The sequence below is a fragment of the Setaria italica genome, chromosome V (assembly GCF_000263155.2).
Source record: "Setaria italica strain Yugu1 chromosome V, Setaria_italica_v2.0, whole genome shotgun sequence".
Taxonomy (NCBI): Eukaryota; Viridiplantae; Streptophyta; class Magnoliopsida; order Poales; family Poaceae; genus Setaria; species Setaria italica.
This window is the reverse complement of record NC_028454.1, coordinates 16,515,687-16,534,048: the sequence shown is the minus strand read 5'-3', so window position 1 is coordinate 16,534,048 and position 18,362 is coordinate 16,515,687. Positions and strand designations below refer to the sequence as shown.

The 18,362-nt window shown below is 47.4% G+C and overlaps 2 protein-coding genes across 3 annotated transcripts; both read left to right on the top strand.

Moving 5' to 3' along the window:
- Positions 1-1,281: 1,281 nt before the first annotated feature.
- Positions 1,282-11,548, top strand: LOC101758133. Its single transcript, XM_004968688.2, has 9 exons — positions 1,282-1,554; positions 1,751-1,866; positions 2,442-2,614; positions 4,129-4,222; positions 4,598-4,708; positions 4,844-4,933; positions 10,792-10,877; positions 10,978-11,042; positions 11,148-11,548. Exons 1-9 carry the CDS (start codon positions 1,338-1,340, stop codon positions 11,258-11,260), a joined length of 1,065 nt encoding a protein of 354 aa, XP_004968745.1. The 5' UTR covers positions 1,282-1,337; the 3' UTR covers positions 11,261-11,548.
- A 1,440-nt stretch (positions 11,549-12,988) lies between these two features.
- LOC101757061 lies at positions 12,989-18,125 on the top strand. Of its 2 annotated transcripts, none has more exons than XM_004968686.4 (9): positions 12,989-13,257; positions 14,066-14,181; positions 14,609-14,781; positions 16,205-16,298; positions 16,508-16,618; positions 16,730-16,819; positions 17,338-17,423; positions 17,531-17,595; positions 17,686-18,125. In XM_004968686.4, the coding sequence occupies exons 1-9, from the start codon at positions 13,092-13,094 to the stop codon at positions 17,712-17,714; spliced, it is 930 nt and encodes a 309-aa protein (XP_004968743.1). In that variant the 5' UTR covers positions 12,989-13,091; the 3' UTR covers positions 17,715-18,125. The 2 variants fall into 2 exon arrangements, with proteins under 2 accessions (XP_004968743.1, XP_012701200.1); XM_012845746.3 differs by having other exon boundaries at positions 12,990-13,257; positions 17,663-18,116.
- Positions 18,126-18,362: the final 237 nt, after the last annotated feature.

Sequence of the window (18,362 nt, the reverse complement as noted above, 5' to 3'; positions counted from 1 at the left end):
TCGTGGAGTAGCAATGTGTTTGGTACAGACTTTCTATCCATCTTTCACAGAGATTTTAGCTTATACACCTTTCAGATTTTAAGATTTGTGATACATTAGATGAAGGGCAAAGATGAGGTGGGAAGCAGATCAACCTTGCATATGTACATATTTGATTTCATCAAGCCAAATACATATCTAATCACCACATAATGTTAAATTAGCCTATTCAAAATGTTGAGTTAGGATCTATTGATTGTTGAATCATTTGTAAGAAAAGTGTTGAGCTATTGATTGTTTAATCAGTTGTAAAAAAATATTAAACCATGTATCAAGTGTGGACACAACTTGGGTGAGGTGAGGAAGTAAGCCTTCCATCCATGTATAAGCCCACGTCGGCATAGCGCCCGACTATGCTTTTACTTTTTTTAAATTAATCTATAGGAAATGTTGACATAGAAAGTGCAAGTTGTTAAAGTGCTCGAGGTGGATGATGTTTGCCACAAATAATGGATTTTAAAGATACGGCACTTGCTATCCTGGCTCAAGCTGACACATCTAACCAATCACTACCCATGCGCACACAAAAGGCTGTCTAACTGATTTTTAGGTGAGTTTTTGTGGTTATTGTCTTGGTTTCAAATTGACGTAGAAAAGCAGGTGCAATATTCTCTGTAATTGTGTAGGAGTATAGTGTGCTCAAATTAAGGTTACAGCTTTAGTTTTTCCAAAACTCATTTGGCATAGGGAGCTTATTACTAAATTTATTAGCTACTCACAATAATTAAGCGATAAACAATCAGCAAAGTTGGATGGACGTTCTTCGAAACTCTTTTTTTATGGCGGAGCAAGTAGGCTTAGCCCTTGTTTACTTCCCTCCAAACTCCCAACTTTGATACTATGCAAAAAGAAGATTCCCCATCACATCAAACTTGCGGTACATGCATGAAGTACTAAATGTAGGCGAAATCAAAAACTAATTGCACAGTTTTGTTGTACTTTGCGAGACGAATCTTTTGAGCCTAATTAGTCAATATTTGGACAATAATTCACAAATACAAACGAAACGCTACAGTGTCGCATTTATGGCAAAATGCCAATTTGGCACCTCCCAACTTGGGAAGTAAACAAGGGCTTATTATGGACGAACGGTTGAGATCACTAGCAATGCGGAGCCTGACCCCCATATGTGTGTGGCCATTGGCCCAACTGTCAACGGATAACGTGCCGCGTGTGAGTAGGACGGAAATAGCGTGTACAAATTACAAAATGCCCCCGTCCCCTCGGCGGCTCGGCTTTTTTTTTTCCCACACGGCCACACCTGCCCCCGACGAGCGACACGCCGCCACGCCATCGGCATGGGCGGAGGCGCGCGGTTACCCCCACCTCGTCCTCCCCGACTTCACTTCCACCCGTCAACGCCGATTCCCTATCTGCACGCTACCGCGCCTGTCGCCGCCTCCTCCACCCTCTTTGTCCATCGCCCCGCTCCAATCCCGAGCGCCCGCGTCTCCCGCCCGCGCCGCCGCGCCGCCATGTCTGCCACCACCGCCGCCGACTCCTCCTCCACCATCGGTAAACCCGCCGTCCAGCCAATGCCGCTGCGGGCCTTCCCATCACTGGCGCCGCCTCCAGTTTGCGATGTTATCTCTGCTTTTTTTTTCTTTCTTTTCGTTCTAGAGAGTTAATTCTTCCGAAATTCACGCGATTGATCGAGTCCCGTTTCGTTTTCGTGTGATTATTCATTTTTTCCACGGTTGCGTGATCGTAGGAGTATCGGATGCCACGGGGGTCGACGCTCGCTCGTTGGAGAGCGTCGGGCAAAACGACCTACTGATCGTCGGACCTGGCGTGCTTGGCCGGATCGTCGCTGAGATGTGGAAACAGGTTACAACTGATTGCACCTGAGATAGATTATCGACCTTGCCTCTCTGTTGGGAGTAGCGTTACGTCTGTAAGACTCCAACTAGTCAACAGCTTGCAATGGGGATTGGATAGCTTTAAACAGCTTGCAATGGGGATTGGATAGCTTTAAATATCTACGGTTGAGTTATAAAAAGGAATGTCGACTGATGATTGCACCCAGACACCCAAAATTACATTGTCGTGGGAAGAATAGTGTAATCCTGGATTACATGCATATAGAAATGGATAACACCTGTAAATAGTCGGATTATGATCTAAAGGGTAGGAGAGAGTGGCTAAAGTTAATCTTGTTTTAAAGGCAACTAACTGCAGGTCGCTCCAAAAAATAGAAATACAAATCAACCATTCAACTGTGCTAACATTTCTTTAGTGGTATAGCGAAGTACCACTAGCATGCTATGATTTTGGCAATTGTAATCAATGATATTTTTATGGCTGTTACCCTTGCGATATCTTCGCGGCACAGTTTGTAAATGTCAATTCCTTCACAGGTCAAATACCGTAAAGCTTATTCTGATTAAGAGCTTGCCTTGTAGGAACATCCAGGTTCCAATGTTTATGGCCATACTGCAACCACAGATCATCACTGTGAATTAACTGAACTTGGTATCATTCCCTCCTTGAAGGGGTCCATACCAGGTCCAAAATTTCCATATGTTATTTTCTGTGCTCCGCCATATCGTTCTGAGGATTATGCTGGGGACCTGAGGTAAATAACTGTATGCTTTCAATGATGATTGCCTCCTTTTGTTCATTCTGTATTTCCAACGTGGACATGCTCTGATTTTCTCTTCATCAGAAATAATTATTGAAATCTCCATACTTGTCAGTTGTTATGCATGATTGGCTTTTGGGCACATTCTTCTAGCATTTGGCATGCTCGGTGCTTGCAAAAATGTTCTATAACATGGAATTGTAGGGCTCTGGTTATTTATTCTCTTACTGAAATTTGTTTATCTTTTAACCAAATTTGCACATTCAATATACTTTTTAAAATAATCCGACAAGGCTTTGAGATGAGTTATATAATAAGAACAGAGAGGTGTTTGCAAGGCTTAGGATGAAATGCAATGTGCATAAATTAGATGATGCAGCCTTATGTAACTCATCAAATGTTTTAAGGGCTCTGCCTGCAGTTAACGACTAGGCGACTAGCTATATATATCGCAAACCCATACCCATCATCATCAATGAAACCTGTCACCATTCCAGATTCGAAGGCTGGTGAAACCTTCTTAAGGGAAAAAATCAGGGGAACGTCTCTCCCCCTTGGTCGAGTCATTCTCATCATCATCGGACAATTTTTGCCATTGTGATCTAATGGATCCACAATTAAACAGAGAAACCAGGAAACTTCTATCAAACCTGTTTCACTTCTTAAAGGCTAAATAAAAATATGACTTGGGTGGCTATTGGCTTCATCTGATTTGTTTGCCCATTAAGTTTCATAATTCTTACCCAAGTCTCTTGTGTAAACATATTGCTCCCCTTGCAATAGGGTTATCTTAAATGAGTTGAGACTATGCCAGGAAACTGCCATGCTTCAAGGGGGTTTACTGGGCTTATGATACATGGAGGGAAATATATGAAACTACCAGCACTAATATCAAGCAATGAGCATCACTGATTCTCCCTTAATTGGCAGGACTACATGAGTATTGATCAACGAGATGTTGCCTTTTCTTCAATAGATGATCCCTGAAGCTAAAAATATATGGATGATGGCAGATCAAAATCACCTATATGTTCATCAGTGTTTTAGTCAGTGCTGCTATCTTCTTTCAGGGATCAATCTCTCTAGCAAATTAGCAGTGCATGGACTCAGCCCTCAAATCACTTCCCTGCTCAGCCAGCCTCTTCCCCCGTCTAGGGATATCCCTGCCGCTAGATCCACATCTACTTTCCCTCACCACGCTAACCCGGCATTGCTGCCACCCCCACCCTGGCCCTTCTCAACCAGCCGTCCTCCTGCCTGTGGTTGGCAGCATCCCCACCGTTGGCCAGCCTGCTACTCCGGCAGTAGACCGTCACCTGACCCTGAGAACCCTCTTTCCTGAACTCATTGACTGAAGGAGTGCTGTTTTCTGGCGATGGAAGTGTGTAAAAGTATTCATGAACGATCCAAGTGTTCTCACCGTCAAATATGTCTAGCTCTGTCTTGTACTTTAAAACCATTAGTGTCAAGTACATGTCAGACATCCTTATTTCAGAAGACATTTGCAGAGTAGCAGCTTCGAATTGGAATGGAGAAGGCTCTTTCCTGTTCACCTCGAGTACTGCCGTCTATGACTGCAGTGATAATGGATTGTGCAGTGAGGTATTATTACTCTGAGATTTATATTATACATCATACAATAGAAGAGTTTTCTAAGTCATTCGCTTGCTTCTCATCTTTGTGGGTGCAAAACTATCTCCTCTTTTTTTTTTAGTAGAGGACTAGAGACAGTATTACTTTCAGCTAATATTCCAAGCAGAAGCATTCGAAACTCGTATCGGAATTTGTGAACTATGGAACAAGAAAAAGGATCCATATTCAGGCTGGGAACATGCTGTTTCATGGATGTTACATTTTTTAATTATGATCCAGTTTCTAGAACCCTGGTCTATTTGCTTGTGCTTTACCACAATGTTTCAGTGCCAGGTCTGGCTTTGTTGATTTAATTTAACCTTTGTCTCTTTTCTGCTTGTGTAGGATTCTCCATGCATACAGATTGGTCAAAGCCCTCGTACGGATGTCCTTCTAAAAGCTGAAAATGTTGTCCTTGAGGCAGGAGGCTGTGTTCTCAGGCTAGTAGGACTTTACATATCCTCACCGACATGTCCTTTTTTTAATACATATTCCTACTTTCAAGCATCTAGTGTTCTTTGATATACTTTGCCCGAACCCCACTGAATTACAATTGGCAGAACTAATACAATATTCCTTGACTTCCAACACAAATCGGATCGAGGTCCTCATGTTTACTGGTTGTCAAAAGGAACCTTGGATGCACGTCCTGACCATATACTCAATCTGATACATTATGAAGTAAGAGTTGCTACTTATTTATGTTTGTATTATAACATGGATGATTGTATTGTGTGGAAAGAAAACCTAGAAAATTGCCCCAACTCTTCCTAGTGCCATCCTCTCGATGAGAGTTACAGTTCAGATCCTAACAACTGGTATCAGAGCCGTACTATCCTGTAGCTTGAACATTTCCTGCTCACAACCCTCCCTAGCCACCTTTCGTCCCCAGCCGGTAGCAGAAGCACCGGCTGTCCCTGCTCACTCCTCTCCCTCTACGCAGACGAGCGGCAGCTCGTCGGAAGCAGCCTCTTCCCCACGCAGCCCCCCGGTGGCGCGCTATGTCCGCAGGACAGTCTCAGCACTCGGTCGCCTCGAGCGCGCGGCGTCGGCAGGAGGCCTAGCTCGCTGCGGCAGAGGAGCGTACCCGAGTGGCGGCGGAGACCGTTGCGGCGGCGGCAAGGGCATCGAGCTGGTGGCCGCGGAGCTGGCTGCAGCAAGGGCGGAAGCGGAAGCGGCGGCAGCGGCAGATGCCGCACGTGCGGCGGCAACGGAGCTCGATACTCTACGTGGCGGTAGCATCAGCAGCGCTACCTCTGCCGATGGCGGTACCGACGTAGAGCTCGTGCTAGCAAGGGAGGCGGCGCAGGAACGGGCGGCGTAGTGGGCAGCCGAGCACCCCCGCGGGCACGGCGGTGGTAGCCCAGACGGGCGTGCACAGCCGGCGCTCCAGGCGGGGGCGCGCGCGATGACCGTGTTCCTGGCGGACATGGTGACCGCGACTTCCAGGGCGACCCGCACATCGACCTCGCACTGGAGGTCCAGCGATTGCGGGAGAGGGCTGCCCAGCTGGAGGCGGAGATGGAGTTCGATCGGCGGCGCGACGGCCGGGTCGACGGAGAGCGCGGCCCTTACAGGCAGCGTGGCTCTCCCTCCCCGGACCGCCGTCATGGTCGCCACGGGGCCCATGCTGTTGTCAGGGAAGTCGGCCCTGGTGGTGGGTGGCCTACCCTCACCAAGACCAACTACGTCGAGTGGGCCGCGGTGATGAGGGTGAGGCTCCAGGTGCGGCACATGTGGGAGGCAGTCTGGTACGGTGACGTCGACTACGATGAGGATCGACGGGCACTGGACGCCCTCATCGCTGCAGTCCCGCCCGAGATGCAGTTCTCGCCTTCCCAGAAGCAGACTGCCAAGGAGGCTTTGGACGCCGTCGCTGCGGCACGCATCGGCAACGATCGCGCCCGCAAGTCCACATTGCAGGCACTTCGCAAGGAGTGGGAGAACCTGGCCTTCAAGCCAGGTGAGGACGTTGGTGACTTTGCTCTCCATCTCAACACTCTGTTGCAGAAGATGGTGTAGTACGGCGACGACACCTACGGCGAGGAGAGAGCTGTCGAGAAGCTCATCCGCTGCGTACCTGAGAAGTACAAGCAGATCGCTCGCTCGATCGAGTCTCTGCTAGACCTCTCTAGGATGTCGATCGAGGAGGCGATAGGTCGCCTCAAGGTCGTCGACAGCGATGAGTCACAGCCTCCCTCAGGGCCTGTCATCATTGGCGGGAAGCTCCATTTCACTCAGGAGCAGTGGGAGGCCCGCCAGGGTGATCGGAAGAAGGGGAAGCCTTCTTCCTTGACATACAGCTGCAGGCGCGGCAAGCCACGTAAGGCGCCCAAGGCGCGACGAGGTGCCGAGGGCGGCGCGCGAGGAGGCACCCAGGGTGGTGCTGGCGGCACGCGAGGAGGCGCCCATGGTGGTGCTGCCGTGCTGCCGGCAAACACAGGCCGCCACGAGACGACACGTGCCGCAACTGTGGCAGGCTTGGCCATTGGACCAAGGACTGTCGACAGTCAAGACGCGGCCAGGCTCACGTCGCACTAGCGGAGGAGGAGGAGCCGGCTCTGCTCCTGGCACATGCAAGCATCGAGCTAACTCTAGCGGCATCGGCCGCAGCGGTTCTCCTCCACCTTGACGAGCCGAGGGCACACGCCTTCCTCGGCGACGGCTCCAACAACGATAGGACTGAGGGGTGGTGCCTCGACACCGGCGCTACCCAGCACATGACCGGTCGGCGAGAGTTCTTCACCGAGCTTGACTCTAGCGTCCGAGGCACCGTCATGTTTGGGGATGCCTCCGGCGTAGAGATCAAGGGCGTCGGCTCCGTCATCTTCATCGCCGAGTCTGGAGAGCACAGGCTGCTCACCGGAGTGTACTACATCCCCGCGCTGAGGAACTCTATCATCAGCCTGGGACAGCTGGAAGAGAACGGTTCGCGCGTGGTGATCGACGACGGAGTCATGAGGATTTTGGACCGCTGTCGTTGCCTTCTTGCCAAGGTAACCAGAGGCGCAAATCGCCTCTACATCCTCAATGTGCAGGTGGCACAACCCTTCTGCCTTGCTGCTCGTCGGGACGACAAGGCGTGGCAGTGGCACGAGCGCTTCGGGCACCTTCATTTCGAGGCCCTGAAGCGGCTCAGTGCCAAGGAGATGGTGCGAGGCCTGCCATGTCTTGATCATGTGGAGCAGTTCTGCGATGTTTGTGTGTTGACAAAGCAGAGACAGCTCCCCTTTCCCCAGCAGGCGAGCTTCCGAGCCAAGGAGCGGCTCGAGCTCGTGCACGGGGACTTGTGTGGCCCGGTGACACCGGCCACACCCGGAGGACGACGCTACTTCTTGTTGCTTGTCAACGACCTCTCCCGCTATATGTGGGTGATGGTTCTCGGCAGCAAGGGGGAGGCTGCGGACGCCATTAGGTGCACGCAGGCTGCTGTGGAGGCTGAGTGCGGCCGCAAGCTGCGCGTGTTGCGCACCGACAACGGTGGCGAATTCACGGTGGCTGAATTCGCGTCGTACTGCGCTGATGAGGGCATTCATCGCCACTACTCCGCGCCTTACAGCCCACAGCAGAACGGCGTCATCGAGCGGCGCAACCAGACTGTTGTGGGAATGACTCGGGCCCTCCTCAAGCAGAGAGGGATGCCGGCTGTTCTCTGGGGAGAGGCGGTGGTAACGGCTGTCTATATCCTCAACCGCTCGCCCACCAAGGCGCTCGACAGCAGGACGCCATACGAGGCTTGGCATGGGCGCAAGCCGGTGGTGTCCCGCCTGCGGGTCTTCGGCTGCCTCGCGTTTGCCAAGGAGCTTGGCCACATCGGCAAGCTTGACAACAGGAGCATTCCAGGAGTGTTCATCGGCTACACGGAGGGTTCGAAGGCCTACCGCATTTTGACCCGGAGACACAGCGTGTGCGCACAGCGCGCGATGTTGTGTTCGATGAAGGGCGAGGATGGGCGTGGGACAAGGCGGTGGACGACGGTTCGACTCCGACGTATGACGACTTCACTGTTGAGTACGTCCACTTCGAGGGAGCTGGGGGAGTAGGCAGCTCTTCTTCGTCGAGCGTGCCTACCCCGGTCCCCGAACCTCCACCGACTCCGACGCCTGCTACTCCGGCAGCGCCACGCTCTCCAGCCGCGACTTCGGCTGCGACGAGCTTCTCGCCAGCACCACCACAGCCGGCGACGCCACGCACTCCAGCACCGACGGCCACTCCTCCGGGCACGTCTACTCCGACACCAGCTCATGTCGAGCACAGCCCGGGGGAGTTCGTTACTCCGCTCTCTCACGACGAGGAGCGCATCGACGCGTACCACGATGGCGAGCAGTTGGTATACGATGGAAGACCTCCTCGGTGACAAGTCGGTGCCGGGACTGGTGCCTCGCGACCTGGAGGCACAGTTGCACCTTGCATGCGATGACGGCGAACCTCGGTCTTTCGCGGAGGCCGAGAGACACGCGGCATGGCGCGCTGCGATGCAGTCGGAGATGGACGCGGTTGAGAAGAACCGCACCTGGGAGCTTGCTGACCTCCCTCATGGTCACCGTGCGATCACCCTTAAATGGGTGTTCAAGCTGAAGAGGGATGAAGCCGGTGCCATCGTCAAGCACAAGGCTCGCTTGGTGGCACGCAGGTTCGTGCAGCAAGAGGGGATCGACTTCGACGATGCTTTCGCCCCCGTGGCACGGACGGAGTCCGTGCGACTCCTCCTTGCGCTGGCCGCCCAAGAAGGCTGGCGCGTTCATCACATGGACGTCAAGTCGACGTTTCTTAACGGCGACTTGAAGGAGGAGGTCTACGTACACCAGCCGTCGGGTTTTGCGATCCCCGGCAAGGAGGGCAAGGTGCTGCGCTTGCGCAAGGCCCTCTATGGCCTGCGGCAGGCTCCGAGGGTGTGGAATGCCAAGTTGGATTCCACGCTCAAAGGGATGGGCTTCGAGCAAAGCCCGCACGAGGCGGCCATCTACCGGCGGGGCAATGGAGAAAATGCCCTGCTGGTGGGTGTCTACGTCGACGACTTGGTGATCACCGGCACCAAGGATGCGGAGGTGGCGGCGTTCAAGGAAGAAATGAAGGCCACCTTCCAGATGAGTGACTTGGGACCTCTCTCCTTCTAACTGGGGATCGAGGTGCACCAGGATGATTCCGGGATCACGCTTCGACAGACCGCCTACGCCAAGTGCGTCGTGGAGCTAGGCGGGCTCACCGACTGCAACCCAGCTCTCACTCCGATGGAGGAGAGGCTGAAGCTGAGCTGCGACACAGCACGACGGAGGAGGTAGACGCTACGCAGTACCGGCATCTTGTGGGGAGCCTTTGCTATCTCGCCCACACATGGCCGGACTTAGCATTCTCCGTTGGCTACGTCAGTCGGTTCATGCAGCGACCGACGATGGAGCACCAGCAGGCCGTGAAGAGGATCGTCCGCTACCTGGCGAGGACCCTCGACCACGGTCTCTTCTACCCGAGGTGTCCCGAGGCGGCACACTTCGTCGGGTATAGCGACAGCGACCACGCCGGCGACATCGACACCAGCAAGAGCACGAGCGGCATTCTCTTCTTCCTCGGCAAGTGCCTCGTTAGCTAGCAGTCGGTCAAGCAGCAGGTGGTGGCGTTGTCCAGCTGCGAGGCCGAGTACATAGCGGCCTCCACTGCTTCGACTCAGGCGCTTTGGCTTGCCCGACTGCTCGGTGATCTACTTGGCAGAGACACTAGAGCGGTGGAGCTCAGGGTGGACAACAAGTCCGCTCTGGCCCTGGCAAAGAACCCCGTTTTCCATGAGCGGAGCAAGCACATCCGGGTGAAGTACCACTTCATCCGAGGCTGCTTGGAGGAAGGAAGCATCAAGGCGAGCTACATCAACACCAAGGATCAGCTTGCGGACCTACTCACCAAGCCCCTTGGGAGGATCAAGTTCCTTGAGCTCTGTTCTAGGACCGGGATGGTCCAACCTTCCCACAAGACGACGCACAAGACTTAGGGGGAGAATGATGCTGGATAAAGTCTTGTTGCTGGTCCTTGTGGTCCTTGTGGGGCTGTAGTCCTTGTAGGGCTACAACTGGTCCTTGTGGTCTTTGTGGGGCTGCAGTCCTTGTGGAGCTGCAGCTGCTTGGCTAGCCCTTGTGCTGCTGTCCTTGAGGGGCTGCAGCTGTTTTGTTGACTGGAGGACAGTGGGGCTGCAGCATATGCTGCTGCAGCACCACTTTTGTTGACTACTTTTAGGGTAGGACAGTCTTAGGCATCTTAGACCATATTGTAGATGTTTTGGGGCAAATTCGGATCAATATGTACCTAAGCCTTTGATGCAACATGTACACCGAGTGTTAATATGTATATGATCCCCCATGGAAGCAAATGATAATTAAAAAAAGTGCATCCATACTGTAGATACTAAATTTTTTTTTAAAAAAAAGGTTTAAACAGTTTATTGAGATGACTGGATTCTCTTGTTGATTATATGTACCTGATTAATATGCCAGGGTATATATTTACTATGTGCTCTGCATTTTACGAATCTTTGCCTTATATGTTGTTTACAGGATGCCGCCTCCCTTGCAATTGCCATCATGAAAAGGAGATTACGCGGCCGCATCTTTGTGGGCTGTGATAATGAGCCTCTATCTAGGTCACTACCAAACTTCATCTTCTTCAGCTCCCTTTCTGCTCCGCGAAGATGATTTTGCTGCAAATACAAGTGCTGACATTATGAAACTTTTAAATTGCAGGCAAGAGATTATGGACCGTGTCAACAGAAGTGGAAAATTTGACACTAAATTCCAGGGCTTCACTGGTCAGTCAGTGATCTACTAATATTCTAGCTACTTCCATGAATTCCCTCGAGCGAACCATTTGCCCCTTAACATATCTGCATCTCCCTTTAATTTACTTGCTGTAGGGACTGATGGTCCACTGGGGAAAAGGATGGAGAATTCCAAAACCCGGGCTGAGATCGGATGGCAGCCCAAGTATCCAAGTTTCACAGAGTTCCTTGGTCTCAGCAATCTCTAACTTTCATGCGATGTTGCTAAATTCTTATGATTCAAGATGAACACGGATGCATAAAAAATGATGATAGATTTGGACGTGAAATGTTGAATGCTCATACAGTCACACTGCAGTTTTAGGCTCCTTTTGTTTTTTTTTCTGTTAGATCATGTAAAGCATTGCATCATGGTGTGGCACATGTACTTAAGTTGCCCTCTGTTTTCTTTTGTTAACTCACGAAAGCATTGTACCTTCTCATCTGTTCCAACACTTGTAATTGTTTCCATTGCTCAATACCCCCGTCTCAGTGTCTATCTCTCTAGAATTGTAAAACAAATTCCAATAGTCATTTCGGATGTGCAGAAGCAACAAAAAAAAAAACTGGATGAAAATAACTAATCTATTAGAGTTAGAGGAAATTCCTAGTGTACTCCCTCTGTTATTGTGTAGATACATAAGCCATAATGCCTTGTGTTTTATAACGAAGGGACAAGGGAATGTTTCCTAATAAACTTACAAATCTGATTTTCACCTTCAACCAGAAAACCATATTTTCATCCCACTCCACTTTTAAAACCAACCGATTCCCCCCCAGGTGGTTTCCAACGATTTAGCGTACGTGGCGCCATGTCAGCTGAGGGGTAAATCGGACCTCAATGATAGTTGAGAGGATTAAATGGACTTTTTCCAAATATTTTTTAAAAAAATTGTCTAAATATTATTTTCTAAAATATTTTCCAGTATTTTTTTTAAAAAATTCAAAAATATATTTTCATGATTTTATAGAAAATATAAATGATAGCTCAGCTCGCGGCTACCTTGCTTGTCGAGTTACCGCTCGATTTTTTTCTTAAAAACATCGTCATTGCCCTCGATAAGATTTAGGTCGACCAATGACCATCCGTTGATGGAGAGGTGGATCTTGACAGGCGCATTGTTGACGCCACTCCTCCCACGTCAGGCTTCTACCATGGCTACTCTGATTCTCATTAATGACCATGAGAGCTCGTCGCCCGAGAGAACATTAGGGATAAGTGCGGCACCTTGATGAGTGTGGGAAAGCCGCGGGTCAACTGCTACTCATTTGTTAATTTTCCCTGCAAAGTAAATGAAAAAATATTTAAAAACATTTTCAAAAAAATAATTGGATAAATTTACTAAAAACATTTGAAGAAGAAAAGTCCATTTAAGGCAAATATTATTTAGTCCGATTTACCACTTAGGTGACGTGGCGCCTCGTAAGCTAAACCCACCTTTAAAACTGAAAATTGGGGTTTAAAAGTCGAGGGAGGAACGAATATCTTGTCTTGTGGCTAAAGGTAAAAAATCAGGTTTTATTTGTAATCGAGTGGTGTCAAATAGACTTTTTTTAGGAAGTTTTAGGAAGTGAAGGGGGAGACCCTGGCTAAACTTTAGTTCCTATCATATCGAATGTTTAGATACTAATTAGAAATATTAAACATAGACTATTTACGAAACCCATTGCACAGATGGAGGCAAAAGGCAAAACAAATCTATTAAACCTAATTAGTCCATGATTCGACAATGTGTTACTACAATAACCATTTACTAATGATGGATTAATTAAACTTAATAGATTCGTCTCGTCATTTAACTTCTGTGTAATTAGTTTTATAATTAATTTATATTTAGTTCTTCTAATTAACTTTCGATGTGACACGGACAGCATTCAACCAGCCCAAGTTAACCTGAAACGCTATCTACACAACAACTACCTCAAAGCGAATGACGACTCCTTTCCTCGATCCATTATCCATCTTGCTCGTCTATTCATTCCTCAGTCCTCCCGAGTCATCGTTACCCTGCCGCCGCCGCGACCCCGCCGGCCGACGAGATGAGAGTCGCCGCTGCGGCCTCCTTCCATCTGGCTCCCGCCACGAACCGGCCCCATCGCCGCGCCTCCGCCACCACCTCCTGCTCCCTGAAACCCGCCCCGACTGCTCGGCCATCTCGCCCCCTCACGCTCGTCCGCCGCGCGCCTGTCGCCCGCGCCTCTCTCGGTAACCGTCTCGCCGCCCTCGTTCCTTTTCTCTTATGCCGCTTTATTGTTTACGATTTACGTCACGCGTAGTGCCTGTCGCCTTGAATTGACCAATGGGATGGAATGAAAAATCATTCCTCAACTCTGTTACGCGCACCCGTTGATGGAACATGGCATTACACGTCGAACAATTTTAGGAGTTATCCACTTCTCTCGAGTAGCTTGGGGTCTTGGGACTAGTGCTGGTTTGAGTGGAGGCCAGGTTATACTAGTAGGATCAACCCGTGCATGTTGTGGGGGACGGTCTCACTCTGGTTTAGCATAAGTTTTTCATGGCGTTGACCATACTGCTAATCCCTGTGCGCTGGATGTTGATAACTTTGTTCTCGAATGACAAAACCAAAGAACAGATACTTCCCCTTTTATGTCTGTTTTCTACTATGCTCCAGCTTTGGGTGGGTGGAGTGGCTCCAAGTTTTGAAGCTTGCAGTTCCCAGCTGAGGTTCTACAATGGCACTGTACTGATTTCTCGATTGGAAAGCAGCTAGTTCATAATTGCGTTGTGGGTACCTCAAGTAGTCAGTAATGCAATCCACATAGATTAAAAATATTGCTGGGATGGCGCTGTAGCGGGTTAGGCTTGCTACATTATAGCCTGTGAAATTCACTTATGCCATGTGTGTTCCAATTTATAATCATTGCGGCGTGCTCAAAGTTGTAACTTGCAAACACTTAACACTCCACTGCTATCTTTCTATTTCCAAATCAGAAAGTGCACAGAGATGTTCCAAGTGACTGATGCTTTCTTTTGTGTTTGCTGCTCCCAGGGATATCTCATGATAAAGGGTCGGAGGTCTCTGGTGCTGATGTTGTTGGCCAGAATGATCTACTGATTGTGGGCCCAGGTGTGCTTGGACGAATTGTAGCTGAGAAGTGGCAAAAGGTATTGCTATGGTTAATATTTCTGATGTATAATCTGTCGCCTTTAACATTGGTAATCATGCACCAGAACTTGCTTATCAAGCCAATGATTATACTGTTCAAATCCCGAGTTACTTCAATGTCAATGTTATTGAAAATTATCAATCAATATTTTCAGACATTCTGTGAAAAATGATTCATCCGAAGAACTCCTTGAGACCTGCTAAATATTTTTTCTCTGAAAAGTCCTGATTCCTGTTGAAGTGTCCCCCTTTTAACTAAACATTATATGTTTTCTGTAAAAGGGGTTCCTTCATATCATCTCTTGCATAATTCCACGTCCTTGTTTTTGTTTGGTTCTGTGATTTTTTAGGGCTATTTTTGGGAGAGCAAATATGTCAAAGCCATGTTATAAGCTTTTCTAAGTAAGTGTACTTTTCACCCTACAGGAACATCCAGGCTGCAAAGTTTATGGCCAGACTGCAAGCACAAATCATCATAGTGAGTTAATGGATCTTGGCATCATCCCCTCACTGAAGGGCTCCACTATTTCTCAGAAGGTTCCACATGTTATTTTCTGTGCTCCTCCATCTGGTTCTGATGATTACCCTGGGGATGTCAGGTAAATGAATGCAATAATGATGATTTCACGCAATAAATTAATTACAGTGCCATATTTTCTCACATACTTTGAGCGCTGCTAATATTAATGTTCAATGCTCTGGTTTACTCCTGATTGTTTATTGAAATCATGAAGCTCCCAAAATCTGTGTTCTTCTAGTGCACTATTAGAATATGAACACTTCTAGAAAAAGAAATTAGGGTGTGTATAGTCTGTTTAGGTTGAGAGTTCCTTTCCAAATCAATTTGAATGGGATTTGGGCACTATATCTTAGTTAATATCAGTTGGGTCAATGTGATTACACTGATGACGGTCAATGAATTGTACAATTGTTGACAGCCATAATAGTTTCAATAAGGGAAATTTTACTAAATCCAATGTTTTTTACATCGAGGTGATACAAATTCCTTGAATCATATTCCCGGCCTCTTCATTACCAGGATACACACAGCCAAAAGAAAGAAATAGAAAACAAAGAATCAGGGTGCTAATGACTATCAATCCATAGACTAGACCGCCACCCATGTGCCTGGCCAAATGAGCCAAGTGCTGCAACGCCACTGCTAGTGGCATTGGTTGCAAAGCAACGTGAGACTATGGCTGGTCAGTCATTGTTGGAGAGTAGCATGGTGGTGTAAGACTAGCTGCAGCAGTGTTTTTATGCTAGAGCTGCTAGTGGCTGTGCCATCATCACAATATCATACATGGTGACAGATAAACACTGCGGTGTAAAACATGGCTGATTTCTCGATTCACGAACATGATCTGATGATCTCTTTTGCTTTTACATTAGCCTAATATAAGTTTACTCAGATAAAGTTACAGATATGCTAATAGACTTTACATGCTCAGGTTTTAGTTGCAACTCATCCCTGAATTGACCAAGTGTATTATGCTTGATACAACTTCTGAATTGGTGATGAATTTGTTTGGATCGTGCACAAAGAAGGGAATGTGTGTTTTCATCTCGTTAGCAACTAAGGCAATATATTGTGTTTGGCTGTTGGTATCAGGGAATCTAGGTGCTACATTTTTACCTAGTACTTGGTTAGTGTCGTCCAAGTTTTTATTTATGTTTGTTGGAGTATTGAGTTGCATGTAAGCTTTTGGGTTGAACTGGTTGGTGCATACAACTCAATAATGTTTATGCTTAGAATGAATGAAAAGGGTGCTTCACTATTTGTAGAATCTGACGTGCTTGCTTGTTAATCACGTGGCTATTTTATAAAGATGGGCATTGCTAGCTTTAGGTAGTGTCAACACACCTGTGCGTCACCGTTCATAATCTGTACTTGGTTGGATTTTACCACTGTTGGCGTGTGAGACTGTTATAAATTCATCATTCATCTTTCTTACACTAATTAGATTGTATATTATGGAGTGTGGACATGTGATATATCCTCATTTCAGAAAATGCGTGCAGAGTGGCAGCGTCAAATTGGAGTGGTGAAGGATCTTTCCTGTTTACATCAAGTACTGCTCTGTATGACTGCAGTGACAACATGATGTGCAATGAGGTAGAGAAAGACTTAAATTCTGCACGGATCATATCTGTCTCTACCATTTCTCTGGCTCTTTTGGATGGTATACAAGTTTGGCAAATTTAAAAACAAACCACAAACCATGTTATGCAGCTAGCTATATTTTACTCTTCTGTTGAAGCTTCGCTTGTCCATTTTCCCTTCCTTTTTGTGATGCATTAACCATAAAAGCTTTTGTCGTTCAGGATTGTCCATCAGTGCCAATTGGCAGGAGCCCTCGTACAGATGTACTTCTAAAAGTGGAAAATGTTGTTCTTGAGGCAGGAGGCTGTGTTCTCAGGCTAGCTGGACTTTATATATCCTCAAATAATGCCTATTTGTTGTTTTAAGTGCAATCATTATAAACACACACTCTTATATGTTACTGTGGATGAAACCGGTATAGCATTTCCTTGACTTGGACACACAAGATAGACAGAGGTGCTCATGTTTTTTGGTTGAGGAAAGGAACTTTGGACACACGACCAGATCATATTATCAACCAGATTCATTATGAGGTAAGATGAGCTACAGATTTATCTCAGATGCACACTTGTTTATAATTTATCTACTCGTAAAAAAAAGGTTTATCTGATGGTTGAGCTTATCGATGTCATCTCTAAAATCTGTAAATGGATGTACCTACAATTTCTTTAATAGCCTTGCATTTACCGAATCACAAATGCTCAGCAGAATGCCTGTATAGGTTTCCAAATTTATTTGTAGCCTATAGATCCTGAAGCTTATGTTGTTGTAGTCTATGAAGCAAGTTGAAAATTGATATTTGTTACTTTAGATATTGCAATGCTTAGAATTAAATGTAACTATATATTCCACTTAATTTAGTTTTTACAATAGTATTGTTTGATGTGATCCAAGCATGCCTGTGAATGCTTGGTTCCCTACAACTGTCGTTATCTTTACATAGTCTTAAGGTCTTTTCCATGTTGATCTCATGGACGGGTTTGTGTGTATCTTGTTGTTCAACCAAACCTTGTATTATTATTGGCGATTATATTTTTCATGCTGTTACCAGGATGCTGCTTCCCTTGCAATTGCAATCATGAAAAAGCAACTGCGGAGCCGAATATTTTTGGGCTGCGACAATAAGCCTCTTTCCAGGTCACTGCAGACCTTTTCGACATCAGTTTCATCATTCTGTAAAGCCAGTTTTGCTGTGCAGTGTCTCTTTGGTTAACCTAATTAAAAAGGAAAAAAAACCTTTGTAGGCAAGAAATAATGGATGCTGTTAACAGAAGTGGAAAATTTGACACGAAGTTTGAAGGCTTCACTGGTTAGTCTTTTACCTGCCTTTAGTGTTCTCATTACCTATATAATCTGAATTCTGCTTCTAACTGCAGGCACTGACGGTCCATTGGGGAAGAGGATGGAGAACTCAAAAACTCGGGCTGAGATCGGGTGGGAGCCTACGTATCCAAGCTTCACTGAATTCCTTGGTCTCAGCAGTTAGCATCTTGGCATAGTTTTCAGTTCTTCTGACTCGAATGAGTAGCAACAGCGAGGAGGTCGTACCGACGTTTGGACTTTGATATAGTCTGAACTGGTGAGGGTGTACATCCGTGTCTGCTCCGTGCTTGTCATCAGTAGGGCATTTTCATTCTAGGACTATTTGAGTTCTCCACAAGATTATTCGTCATATAACTGCACAGTAGTTTTCAACGTCTGGTTCTGGATTACTTTGGTCTACTGCAAGTTTCTTTCGAAAGTCAAGCTGCGCATTGTAGACTGGTTCCGCAACTGCCTGTCTTGCGCCACAGAACAAATGAGAAATCAACCAGACGTAGAACAAGTACAGACCTTGGATGTCCTCGTGCGCACCGAACTTGCTCCGCAACTTCTTCAACTTTTTTACTTTCGGTCGAACTTCACCATCGCCCATATGAAAATGAAATTCATAAGGCAGGGTATTTACTTCTCCTGATTTTGTAAAGAAAACGGGGCGAAGACCATCCATCCCATGTTCAAGTGGAATTCCATCCAATTCCAATTGAAAGTGACATCACACTAAACAAATCAAAGTTAGAACCAAGAACAGTGAGT